General features: G+C 33.2%; 1 protein-coding gene across 2 annotated transcripts; it reads left to right on the plus strand.

The window, feature by feature from the left end:
• Positions 1-1,394: 1,394 nt before the first annotated feature.
• Positions 1,395-2,892, plus strand: LOC125208238 (FBD-associated F-box protein At4g10400-like). 2 transcript variants are annotated; one of them, XM_048107921.1, is made up of 3 exons: positions 1,395-2,256; positions 2,336-2,405; positions 2,581-2,892. In XM_048107921.1, exons 1-3 carry the CDS (start codon positions 1,459-1,461, stop codon positions 2,604-2,606), a joined length of 894 nt encoding a protein of 297 aa, XP_047963878.1. In that variant the 5' UTR covers positions 1,395-1,458; the 3' UTR covers positions 2,607-2,892. The 2 variants fall into 2 exon arrangements, with proteins under 2 accessions (XP_047963878.1, XP_047963809.1); XM_048107852.1 differs by lacking the exon at positions 2,336-2,405.
• Positions 2,893-13,254: the final 10,362 nt, after the last annotated feature.

Here is a 13,254-nt window from a genome sequence, read left to right on the forward strand (position 1 = left end):
TAGTTATTGTGTTTCTAGTTTTGTGGAGCCATTAGATTTTTGCTTTGGTGAAAGTTGCATTGAGTTGTCTTCATTGTTTTGTAGAAGGTTCATAGGTTCCAAGCATCTACCTAAATCATAACACCTTCATCCTCTTCCTTTTCCATTATTTTTATTGTTTCATTTCTTGTTGGATTTGTTGGGATGTTGAAATATTTACAAATGCAAGTCCAAGGCAAACATATGTGTCTTGAATCCCTAAGATTCACATTATTAAACCAATTCTATTTTTTTGTTTAATTTTTATGCGCTCCGTGTTGCTAATTTCTTTTATTTCAAGAGAATAAGAGTTTTTAAAGTATTAATGATTTTTTAGTCTTTTATACATTCATTTCAATGGCAATTACGTTATGGATGGTTTGAGTGATGAGCTACATTTTTTAACTAGTAAATCCACATTTCTAATGTACTTTCCATGACTATTATAATGCACATTTAATTTCTTATAAAAGATCTTTATAGTATGAAAAGGAGTCCCTTAATAGTCCCAACTAAAAATAAGGACGCAAGCCATGCGTAGGTTAATTAATCTTTGGCCACTTTTAAAAAGCGTTTCTAAATTGAAATGACATACATCACTTCCCGTCTTAAAAAAGATAATGGTATGAGCTTTATAGCTAAATAATCTAAATTGAGTTGACATACATCTATCCTATACCTAGAGTAGAGATATGCTTCCTACTTCCGATAAGCAGTTTTCGCACAATTTAAGTATTAAGAATTAATTATACAAAGTTAAAGGACTTAAATAGGAAATTAATTAAGTTGAAATATCTCAATTAAAACTAAATATGTAACGTGGGAGACTTTGATTAAAAATAAACCCAGCACTAGGATTTGAAGATTAATTTCACTATAACTTGGCCCAAATTATAAACAGGTATAGGGTGGAATCGGTCCTCACTCCTAATCACTGATTATCCTTTTATTTTATTTATGTGGTGTTCGGTTTCCAAGATAAAATAATATCAAAATACAATTTAAGATTGAGTTGTGAGATTATTTTAATTATAAGGGGTTAAGTATGACTAATTATCCCATGATTATTAGGATTGAATTATGAGGTTAAATTTCATGAACCAAACACATTATAAATTTAATTTTGGATACAATCTTACAAATTGGATAAATTGGTAAGTGATATTTCAATTTTGTATGTAAAGTACATTGATTAAAAATAAAGCCAGCACTAGGATAATTTCTAAAGTTGGGCCCAAATTCAATTCACTATAAGTTGGCCCAAATTATAAATAGGAATAGGGTGGAATCGGTCCTCACTCCCAATCTCTCTTCCCTGATTGAAACCTAGATCTCGTCGCCGTATCACTGATTATTCCTTTATTTATTGGATAAACTAAAGCTATGAGGGTAAGTATTAGTATATGATATTTCAATTTTGTATGTAGTCTAAAATTGTAGATGGGGAATGAAGATAGAATTAGCAACTTGCCTAGTGATCTTCTGATATCTATAATCTCTCGACTTACCATCCAAAGAGCTACTACTACTTCCATACTTTCAACTCGTTGGCTGTATCTCTATCGCTACATCACTCATCTCTATTTCCCAAGCCATATACCTTGCGTTGTAACGGAGTCAGACTACTCAAGAGTTGTCCAACAGGTCTTGGATTCACACAGAGGCAGTCAGATAAAAGAGTTCAGGTTGTGCATGTCTAAAGGCCTCTATTTTGAGAGGTGGTTTGAGTGGGCCGTATCTAAGAAAGCTGAAATAATTCATTTAAGTGGTTCCCATGATATTGATTATCAAGCTCTATTTCTTAGACTTCCCAGTACGAATAATGGATTTGAATGCCTTAAAGATTTGTATCTATATAAATCTAGAATGACCGAGCAAGACTTGAAGCTTTTGCTCTCCAATTGCATTGCTCTTGAATCCTTGAAACTTGATTTTCCTCTCAAGTTGGATAATGTCTCAATTGTTGGCCACGCTAAACTCAAGCATTTGAGCTTGACCTACTTGGGAGCTGACTCCATTGTGATTCAAGATGCTATTAGCCTCGTTTCTTTGAACCTCTATGTCATGATCGATAGATTCTCCATGCAACTTAGTAATACTCCCAAGCTTACCCAACTCTATTTTGAAGAACATTTTCCTCTAAAATTGTTTGATGAGCTCCTTACTAGAATGCCTGCTTGCATGCGCGACCAACTCCAAATAATGCACCTCTCAGCTAAAGTTTGTTGTATCTCTGAGGTAATAATTTATCTTCAATTTATTTTATCTTCTTGTGTGTGTGTGTAAAATACTCGTTGTTTGTGATTTTAATATGCAGATGTATCAGAAGTTGTCATGGGTTGATCTTGTAAATATAAAACGTCTAGAGTTGAACCTTTATTCAATGGGTAAAAGTCCCAGCCCGAACTTTTTACGCAGTTTCTTTCGATTGGTTCGTTTGGTTGAAGCATGTAGTTCGTTGGACAAACTTGTGATAACGGATGCATTAATTTGGGTATATGACATATGTTGATGCATTAGTCATTACATTAATTTGACTCATGTTAATAATTTGTGCTGCAGTTTCGACATTGGCTGTCCTCTCATAGTGAAGACATGTTAGAAACATATGTTGGATCTAGATGCGAGTTGTCCCCAAAGTATTTGAAAATCTCACAATATTCTGGTGCTCCATTACCTAATCGATAATGCTAGATCTCTTAAAAAAGTGTCTGTGGTGGCTCGAGATGAAGAGGCATTAGCTCGCGCACGCCATGATTTTCAACATATTGCATTTGTTAGTTTTTCAGTTATGTAACTGTAGTAGTCTGTTATCTAATACTACTACTTGTTAACTTAATTTATTTTCAAAATGCAAGAACTGTTTCAAAATTTCTTTAATAGTTTTTCATACCTTCCCTTAAATTAATGTGTCGTTGTTGCCTTGCTATTGAGTGTAAATGATTATAACCACGCCTTATTTTTCCTTTTCTATGCACTTTCTATGAATGTGGACAACTTTACATTCTCTTCGACTGATGATGAATACCAGCTTTGAAGCCTTCTGTATATGCTGTGTTCTTGAATATTATCTGCAACAATTTGCATGCAATTACAAATCAATCGAAACACTTGGTGCTTTGAAAGCTACCCGTGCATATATTATAGTTATATATATGTAACAGGAATCTGAGGAAATTTGACACTCACAGCAAGGTTCTTCAGCTCCATGCTAAGTTGTTTGCTTATATTGTTAGAAACAATAGTTGCAAGTTGCTCCCGATATTTCTCTATGTTCTCGTCCTCCTTTATCTGTAGTGGAATATGGTTAGATGCACAGGCGCATCCTTTACTAACACATTCAGAAGACAATTAGTCTTTTCCAGAATCTCTTCAACAAATTTATTAGGGTCAGCATAAGTGATCGACGTGGCCAGATGGTTTTCTCCTTTGGGTGGTTTTGGTTTTGCAGGTTTCGCCCCTGTGAAAAATTAAGAATTGGATATCAACTTTCATGCTTCATTCGCGATACACAGCCTTAAAGGAGAAGTTAGAAAAATATTAATCATTAGGCCTAACATATTTATCATTAAACGACTCTGTTAGTTATTCCAAATATAAGCTGAGTCCGTGCATTGCTGAGATGTGTGCCAAATATATTAACCTGATCCATGATAGTGAAGTGTAAACCTTAGAACATAACCTGAGTGCATTAGCATACAAGGTTGAACTCATACTGCATACTTTAACCAAAAAGAAAAGATGCAGCAGAAAATATACCTGCAGCAATTACTGGTTGCTTATCTGAATTAGAAGATTCCTGTTTTACAAGAGGATCGGCTGAGACTGGTGCATCAGATGGGACAATTCTAGCTATCTGGAGGTTGATCCTTCCAAAGTTCAATATGAATAACAATGCAAATGTCAAATTAACTAAGTATTACCTCCAGATCAACAATTGAATTCAGAAACTTGTCAAGAGCTGTTGAGAAGATAGAAAGTGTTAAGAGACAAGATCTTGAGATCAAAATTCAAATGTTAAGGACTATCGAAGTTTTAGGCCGTAGATGCTTTGACAGTGCCATTGAACCAAGCACATTGAGGGAGACCGAAGCATATTCTGGTAAATGTCTTATCTTTGTTCATTTCTTTATGTGTGTAGTTCTAAAAGGTAGATATCACTTTCGAGTTCGAAGTATGCATGTTTTATCCTTAATATTCCATAGTTTCAATAATGATAGATTAGTAGCAAATAATTCACTTTGATTACTAGGCTCACTTATCCAGTACCAAAAGAGTCCTGCTGACAATCAAAAGATATGTATTTACTACAACTTCAGCCAGATTCCCAATCACCAACATATAACTAACTTCCGTTCCAGATGTTGGTGATTAGTAATAATTTTTCTTTATTAAGTGTGGGAAATTTCAAAACAAACAATACATGCGTACTTTGGGCTAGAAAGTGAAAGTTACCTTTTTTTATTATGGATTTTATTATTAGAACTACGCAGAAACTCATCTAGCATATCCTATTATACAAGCATTACACTCCAGTCAATAGATTTTTAATAAAAATCCTCACTCGTAAACCCCACATCACAAATTTGATGTTCAGCCTCTTGCTTAAACAATCAAAGACTAAATTCCCCAAATACTCCCCTATTATTTCCAGCAAAACACTTCATAGTAACATTGTGTTGGCTACTGTATATATATAACACAGACTCATAATTTACGTGACATCATCCACATGTGAGAAATGACGGATTCAACTATCAATTTATTCTTCGGATGAGTTGGTCGGTCTAGTGACTTACAGAATGTGCCCATGACATTAATACACCCTAATGTTGGAATAATTGAGTGAACAATTGCTTAAAAGCTCTCTATGATGATTAACCGAGAACGACGAAGAAGGAGCACAGACTGTAAAGCGGAAGCATACCTTGATCCATAATGAATTGAACGGCGAAATTGCTTTGCAGCGGCTATGGATCTTCCAAACGTTCAGAGACGTCCTTCACAATAGTCCGCCGAGAGAATACAGAGATATTGAACGTTCTTCTGTCGTCTAAGGACCAAAATCTAATCTTATATGTTAATATTATGTGGACTATTTGTGTATTGGACCTGTATATTAATTATTTTGGGCTTGCTAATTTAATTAACATATGGCCCAATGTTAATAATAAGTTCAACCCGTTTTTTGTGCAGGCGTGTTACTTACTTGGTGACACAGATGCATGCCACGCAGCAGCTCCACAAGGATCATGCTTCTGAGCCGTTGGACATAATATGTGAAATAATGCAGGTGGTGCAAGATGATAGAATCAGCGAATTGCCCAATGATATTCTAATATCTATAATTTCACGGCTTACCATCCGAGAAGCTACTACAACTTGCGTACTTTCAACTTGTTGGCGACATCTACATTACTATGGACTCATCTTAATTTCCCAAAATATGAGATTGGTGAAACAGTATCAGACCACCTATGTATAGTTAACCATGTTTTGAATTCACATAAAGGACGTCGAATAAAAGAGTTGAGGGTGTATAGGGCCGAAGGTCATGAAAGGTGGTTCGAGTTTGCCCTAACTAAGAAAGCGGAACGAATTCATATAGCTGGAGTTGGTATTGAATTTCATGGACTCCCAAATGGTCTTCAATGCCTTAAAGAATTGAGTCTATCTAGCACTGAAATAACCGATCAAGACCTTGAGCTTTTGGTCTCCAATTGCCCTGTTCTTGAATGTTTGACAATCAAGTATTCTACCAGGTGTGAAAATGTGTCAATTGTTGGTCACTCAAAACTGAAGCATTTAAACTTCACCTACCTACGGAGAATTAGATCCATTATGATTCACGACCTGATTAGTCTCGTTTCTTTGACGTGTTATGAATTGGGAAGCGGATGTAGTGTGCAACTTAGTTATATTCCGAAGCTTACCAGACTCGACCTTAGAGACAGTCGTAAAAGACTGATGCATGTTGAGTTCCTTGCCGGAATGCCATCTTGCATACGCGACCAACTCAAACTATTGCAACTCTCGTCTCAGTTTATTTTTATATATGAGGTAATGATTAGTCTTTTCATTTTACATTATTCTTCTACACACGTCAAATATAAATGTATGTGATTTTAATTTGCAGTTGAATCATGAGTTGTTGAACAATTTGTCGCTTCAACTTGTATATATAACACATCTACAATTTGTGCTTGACATACGGGATGATTCTAACTGGCATTACGTTTCAAGCTATGCATGTCGTTTGGTCGAAGCATGTGGTTTATTGCAAAAACTTATGATAAAGGTATGTATTAACTAGTCATTAACTTTTGTTATATGTACTATATATGTTGGCAAATGTCATTACATAATTTAACACATGTTTATAAATTTTCTTGTAGTTTCTTCCTTCACCGGAGTTGGGTTTGGGGGATGTCAATGATGAAACATATGATCATTATGGCGGTGACTCGTCACTAAAGTATTTGGAAATATCAGGATATTCGGGTTTCGACTCAGAACGGAAATTGGCTCTGCACCTCATCAATAACATTACATCTTTTCAAAAGTTGATTGTTGTGGCTTGTGATGAAGAGGCACTTGCTCGTGCACTCGGTGATTTTCGACATATTACATCAATTAGGAGTGCTTTTATAGTTATTTAACTGCAACAATTTTAAGAATAGCTTTTGTTTAGTTGTTGGGAATTTATTTTATTTTAAGAGAATAAGAGTTTCAGGAAATATTTGTGTCTTGTGACTATTAATAGTGTCCTTCAAATGGCAATTACGTTTTCGTTCTAAAACAGATCTCCAAATACAAATTGTAAAAGATCGTAGTTACTTTAATTTTACCATCCGTAGGCGCTATAATATATCGTAAATTGCTAGTATTCCATTTGTCTAGTTATATATAAAACGTTTCTCTTTTTTAATTATTCTACTAAAATTATATGTTTATCATCTTTACTTTTTCTTTTTCTTACTTATTCTCGCTCCACTTATTTCAGAAAAATAAAACTATATAAAATTTTGTAATGAAAAACAAATGTTTCATATTTAGTGGCACGTGGTATATATACCCATAAATCGAATATTGAGATAGCGTATCTTCCATTCAAGCCTTATAGCTCATCTTGCTTAGCTGTTATTATTAATAACCAATGACGAAACTAGAAATTTAACTTTTTTATTTGCCTATTTTATTTTTGTTAACACTTCCTATTTTTTCAAATACACAAGCTATCAATTTTAAATTACACACACTTAATTAGCAATAAAAAAAAATCTCCTTATAGTTATAATTAATTATTATTCACGATAATCATTTTAAAAATTTTGATTGTTTTGAATATATATATGCATAATAGTTTAATTATATTGTCCTTACGCGGGGAGTGATCAATTGCTAACTCATCCCTTAGTTGCTAACTACAACTAATTTAAGACCATAAGATTTTAGAAATCTTGTGGTCTACAATTTGCCATGTGTAATTTCGTTTTTCATTTTTTAATATTAAAAAGATAATAGCAACTATCAAATTTAGGGTTTAGAAATACAATGTCAATACAGTGTATGAAATACATCAACACGAAGACATAATAATGTCAACACAATTTCATATTTACATTTTACAAGCATAATATTGACATATTATATAAGGTGTATTGACATAAATCTGTTCGTCAAAAATACGAAAATTCAAAAAAAAAAAAAATTCAAATTTATTTCAAATTTTGACGTCGGAACATATGCATGTAGTATATCGTTGGAATCCTTATAAAATTATCTTTAATTTAATATATGTTATATGAATTTAAAGTTTTGAGATTTCTTTTAAAAGTTAGTTATAACTAACTTGACATTGATACCCCTATTGATTTTTATTGGAATTAATCCTATAGCCTTATAGACGTTTTTTTTTATCGTATTGACATTTTGTGGTTGATGATCTAGGCCTTTAATTTGAATATCTAATGGCTATTATTGAGTTGTAGTTAGCAATTAAACATTGAGTTAGCAATATAACACTCATCGTCCTTACGCTTTGTACATTAGATACTAAAGTTGTTGAACCATTGAATCCTAATCCAAATCCTATTCCAACCAGGAATTATTTTAATTTAATTTTTATTTGTATATGCACATATTTTATTAATTTAAATGATGAATTAAATATGAAATCAAGATATGAAGAAAAATAGGTTTAGTTAATTTAACGTTATAAAGGATAAAAGGTAGGGGCTTCAATATTCTTGGAGCTGACAGCAATGATCGCATCATGTTTTTCCCTTTTGCACTATTGGCTAAAGTAAAACGACGTGCGGTAAGTAGTACTCCTTTCGTCACATAGTAGATGTCACACTTTTCTTTTTAGTTTATCTCATCACATTTCCAAGTTCTCTCTCACATCAATTATAAAATTATATTTTCTCTCACCACTTAACACACAAAATAACATCTCCTAAAATCTCGTGCTATCTCCCAAGTGTACATCTACTATGGGACGGAGGAAGTACTATTATACTATTATCTTTAACTTGGTTGCAATTAGTAAAATTTCTGTACATTTACTATGGGACGGAGAAAATAAGGGTTATTTCCGACTTGTCATCATTTCCCGCCATGCAAGGACGGCGCAGAGAAGTGAAACCGACTTCCCGGTGCCGGTGGACGACTCGAGAAGTGCGTGGCTGTGTTTGTTGAGGGCGATGATCACTTTGGTCATGAAAGCCATCTGAGTGTCGTATGCCTCCGCGTACGGGAACTTCATTGGAATTCTAAGGATGAAGATATGGAGAACTTCACCGGGAACTTCATTGAAATTCACCGAAATTCTAAGTTTAAATCAGCCCAGATCTTATAAAATTACAAGTTTAGTCATGGTCATATATAAAAGAAAATGTATACACCACTTAGAAAACATGAGAATTCCACTATAGATGATGGTGCACAATTTTATCGGTAAGACATATTTTCTCTTCGATCAATATTCTCTTAAAGATATTTTCTCTTCGATCAAGAAGAATTTTCAAACAATAGTAAAGATATGGTAAATACAACAAGAATATTTAAAAAAACCCAAAAAGATACAATATTCAAACATAGTTTTATACAATAAAGGAGAAAATGAGGGTTATTTCCGACTTGTCATCATTTCCCGCCATGCAAGGACGGCGCAGAGAAGTGAAACCGACTTCCCGGTGCCGTGGACGACTCGAGAAGTGCGTGGCTGTGTTTGTTGAGGGCGATGATCACTTTGGTCATGAAAGCCATCTGAGTGTCGTATGCCTCCGCGTACGGGAACTTCACTGGAATTCTAAGGATGAAGATATGGAGAACTTCACCGGGAACTTCATTGAAATTCACCGAAATTCTAAGTTTAAATCAGCCCAGATCTTATAAAATTACAAGTTTAGTCATGGTCATATATAAAAGAAAATGTATACACCACTTAGAAAACATGAGAATTCCACTATAGATGATGGTGCACAATTTTATCGGTAAGACATATTTTCTCTTCGATCAATATTCTCTTAAAGATATTTTCTCTTCGATCAAGAAGAATTTTCAAACAATAGTAAAGATATGGTAAATACAACAAGAATATTTAAAAAAACCCAAAAAGATACAATATTCAAACATAGTTTTATACAATAAAGGAGAAAATGAGGGTTATTTCCGACTTGTCATCATTTCCCGCCATGCAAGGACGGCGCAGAGAAGTGAAACCGACTTCCCGGTGCCGTGGACGACTCGAGAAGTGCGTGGCTGTGTTTGTTGAGGACGATGATCACTTTGGTCATGAAAGCCATCTGAGTGTCGTATGCCTCCGCGTACGGGAACTTCACTGGAATTCTAAGGATGAAGATATGGAGAACTTCACCGGGAACTTCATTGAAATTCACCGAAATTCTAAGTTTAAATCAGTCCAGATCTTATAAAATTACAAGTTTAGTCATGGTCATATATAAAAGAAAATGTATACACCACTTAGAAAACATGAGAATTCCACTATAGATGATGGTGCACAATTTTATCGGTAAGACATATTTTCTCTTCGATCAATATTCTCTTAAAGATATTTTCTCTTCGATCAAGAAGAATTTTCAAACAATAGTAAAGATATGGTAAATACAACAAGAATATTTAAAAAAACCCAAAAAGATACAATATTCAAACATAGTTTTATACAATAAAGGAGAAAATAAGGGTTATTTCCGACTTGTCATCATTTCCCGCCATGCAAGGACGGCGCAGAGAAGTGAAACCGACTTCCCGGTGCCGTGGACGACTCGAGAAGTGCGTGGCTGTGTTTGTTGAGGGCGATGATCACTTTGGTCATGAAAGCCATCTGAGTGTCGTATGCCTCCACGTACGGGAACTTCACTGGAATTCTAAGGATGAAGATATGGAGAACTTCACCGGGAACTTTACTTAAATTCACCGAAATTCTAAGTTTAAATCAGTCCAGATCTTATAAAATTACAAGTTTAGTCATGGTCATATATAAAAGAAAATATATACACCACTTAGAAAACATGAGAATTTCATTACAGATAATGATGCACAATTTAATCGATAAGACATATTTTCTCTTCGATCAATATTCTCTTAAATACATAAATAGAAATAATGATGATAGCTTAAGAGTCTTTGAAGTACATGTGTTGATGCATCCATTAAGAATCTTTGAAGTACATAATTTTACTTTTTTTTTATTTCACCTAAATCTTTATTTAATGAATATCCTTAACTTTTCTATTACTTTCTCCAACTGGTATTATAAGTCCTGGTCTAGTTCAACACGACATTAAGATATTAAAATATAATAACTCATTTTTATATAGTATTAATTTTATATAATATAATATGAGTAAAATTACTTAGTGAAATATGTAATTTACTTCATTTATAACAAAAGTGAACAGAGAACTTCTAATAACCGATGAAAAGAGTATTTAATAATACTGACATTTAATAAAATTTACAGAGAACTTTATTCCAAGGAGCAACTAGTTATGCTTAAGCTGAGCAATTGTCATAGGTCAATTAATTTTTTAAAACACCATTAGTTGATGCAAATACGTACACGGTTATAATTATTGCTCACAATTTGAATAAATTATACTAATAGATGCAGAAAATTATTTCCAAATTATCATGACAACTTTTTTTCTCTGAAAAAATGATTGAATTACAACGCTATTATGCCTATAAAAAGTACTACTTAAAAGAAGTCAAATGATCATGAAGATTTCTTCACAAACTAACTAGCCTTTTGCTTTATGTGATACTTAGTTTAAAAAATGTAGACAAAGGAGCTACTTTTCTGCCTCGGAGGTACACTAATCTTTGTTTCTATTACCTAAATATGATGTGGAATTTAGTAAACAAAGGAAGTACATTTCTAAGTACAATAAAAGATTAGTGTAGACAATAATCATGATTCATGATGCTTTTAATTTATTTGTTGACACAATTTGTGAGAAAGCATTAGTTGAAAAATTCATCTTTTTAGCTGGTATATCTTGCAGAATTTATTCGTGGCTATATGCAAATGCAGCACTCTCTTATATACCCATTAAGGTCATTCTATTCATCCTTTTATAATATTGTTAGATAAGCTATCGCCATAAAGAAATAAGTAAATGAATTTATTTATTGTTTTGGTGCTTCGTTTTGGAGTAAAAATTAAAATGTTAGTAATTGATCATTCTTTTCTTGACGATAAAAAAAATAAGAATTAAAATATAAATGGATTTTTAAATGCAAGTAATACACCCTCACATAAACAAATAAATCAAAATAATAGTAATTGATTTGGTGAACCTTCAGAATGAAAGAAACTGCTTTTACCTAAGAAAATGAGTATGATTATGTGGACTGGGTTTTGCACCTAATTAAAATATGATAAGAAGACTAGTACCCAGAAAGTAGGGTTTCACATTTATAGTACCCATTCCACAAATCACATTTTTGTGTACCCAACAATTATAAAATCACATTTTCAGTAAAAAAATTTCATAAACACATTTTCAGTAAAAAAATTTCATAAATCCCAAATTCAGTCACAATTTTATATAATAAGAAAATGGGGTTTGCACATTAAATAGTTAAAGTCTAGAAATAGTAAAGTAAGAGAGAGAGTAATGCAGATAAGACTCTTCTCTACTTTATCTTCTCTCTTATTTTACAATTTATCGACTTTAACTATTTATCGTTTTCACAAAACGAGTGCAGAAAAATAAATGTGACGGTTGATGCGGACAGAGGTAGTATTAATGGAGGCAGTTACTATATTTCTCACAAGCAAAATTATAGTAATATCTAGGAAAAGGAGATATAGACACATCCCATAGAAAAATAATACTATGATTACAAGAGAAGTAAAGACACATCGTATTTACAGAGTTATACAAATTAAACCCATGAGGGAAAGAATGTAGAGTCATCAAGATTTGTAAGAGCAAATCCTCCACAACTAAATAAACACTCTTTGTTGCAATAATCCTCATTGAAAATCTTGATTTGAAGGCATTCGCTATAGCACTCGCTCACACAGGCCGTGTTCTCCGCCGCCTCCACCGCCATCGCCGCTACCAGGGCCACCATGAGCACGGCGGCGATCACCCCATTTCTTGCCATCTTTATGAATTTGTGAATGAGAGATAATCAAATATGAATTGTGTTAAAGTATAATGCATTAATGCCTCACCATGTATATATATAGTAAATGTGACAGAGATTCCTGTCTTCATTGGTGGCTTTTGATGGAAAGGCTCAGGCGTTTGAAAAATTCTCTATGAATATGTTGAAAATTCAACTTCTAATTTAAAAATGTAGACCATATTATATAATATTTATGTTAGTGGGGCATTATTTAATCGCTTATGAGTAGATAAACAGAATTAGTCAAACATATTAAAAGCTTCCATTATTTAATTATTTTGGATTCGTTTTAATAGAAAAAAGTGTAACATTTATTTTAATGGAATTGTTATTTGGAGGGGTATTTTTATCTATTGCTATATTTGGTGTTGAATGGGCAAAATATTGCATTGAACAAGTATGGTTTTTGGTCAATTTACAAGTCACATTTGACTTGTATTTTTAATTCTACATGGGTGTGACCATGTAATCAAGTGGTTCATATGGAATGGATAATTAAATAAAAGTTAATCATAGAGACATTATCCAACAAATCCTCAGCTTCGATGAACGTTGGCAATAATATTAAAT

Source organism: Salvia hispanica, chromosome 1, assembly GCF_023119035.1.
Source record: "Salvia hispanica cultivar TCC Black 2014 chromosome 1, UniMelb_Shisp_WGS_1.0, whole genome shotgun sequence".
NCBI lineage: Eukaryota > Viridiplantae > Streptophyta > Magnoliopsida > Lamiales > Lamiaceae > Salvia > Salvia hispanica.

Excerpts from the sequence above, each read along its gene's own strand:
- LOC125208238 (XM_048107852.1), top strand. The coding sequence starts at position 1,459 with ATGGGGAATGAAGATAGAATTAGCAACTTGCCTAGTGATCTTCTGATA. Across the intron at positions 2,257-2,580 it reads AAGTTTGTTGTATCTCTGAG|TTTCGACATTGGCTGTCCTC; the intron begins GTAATAATTTAT and ends TTTGTGCTGCAG.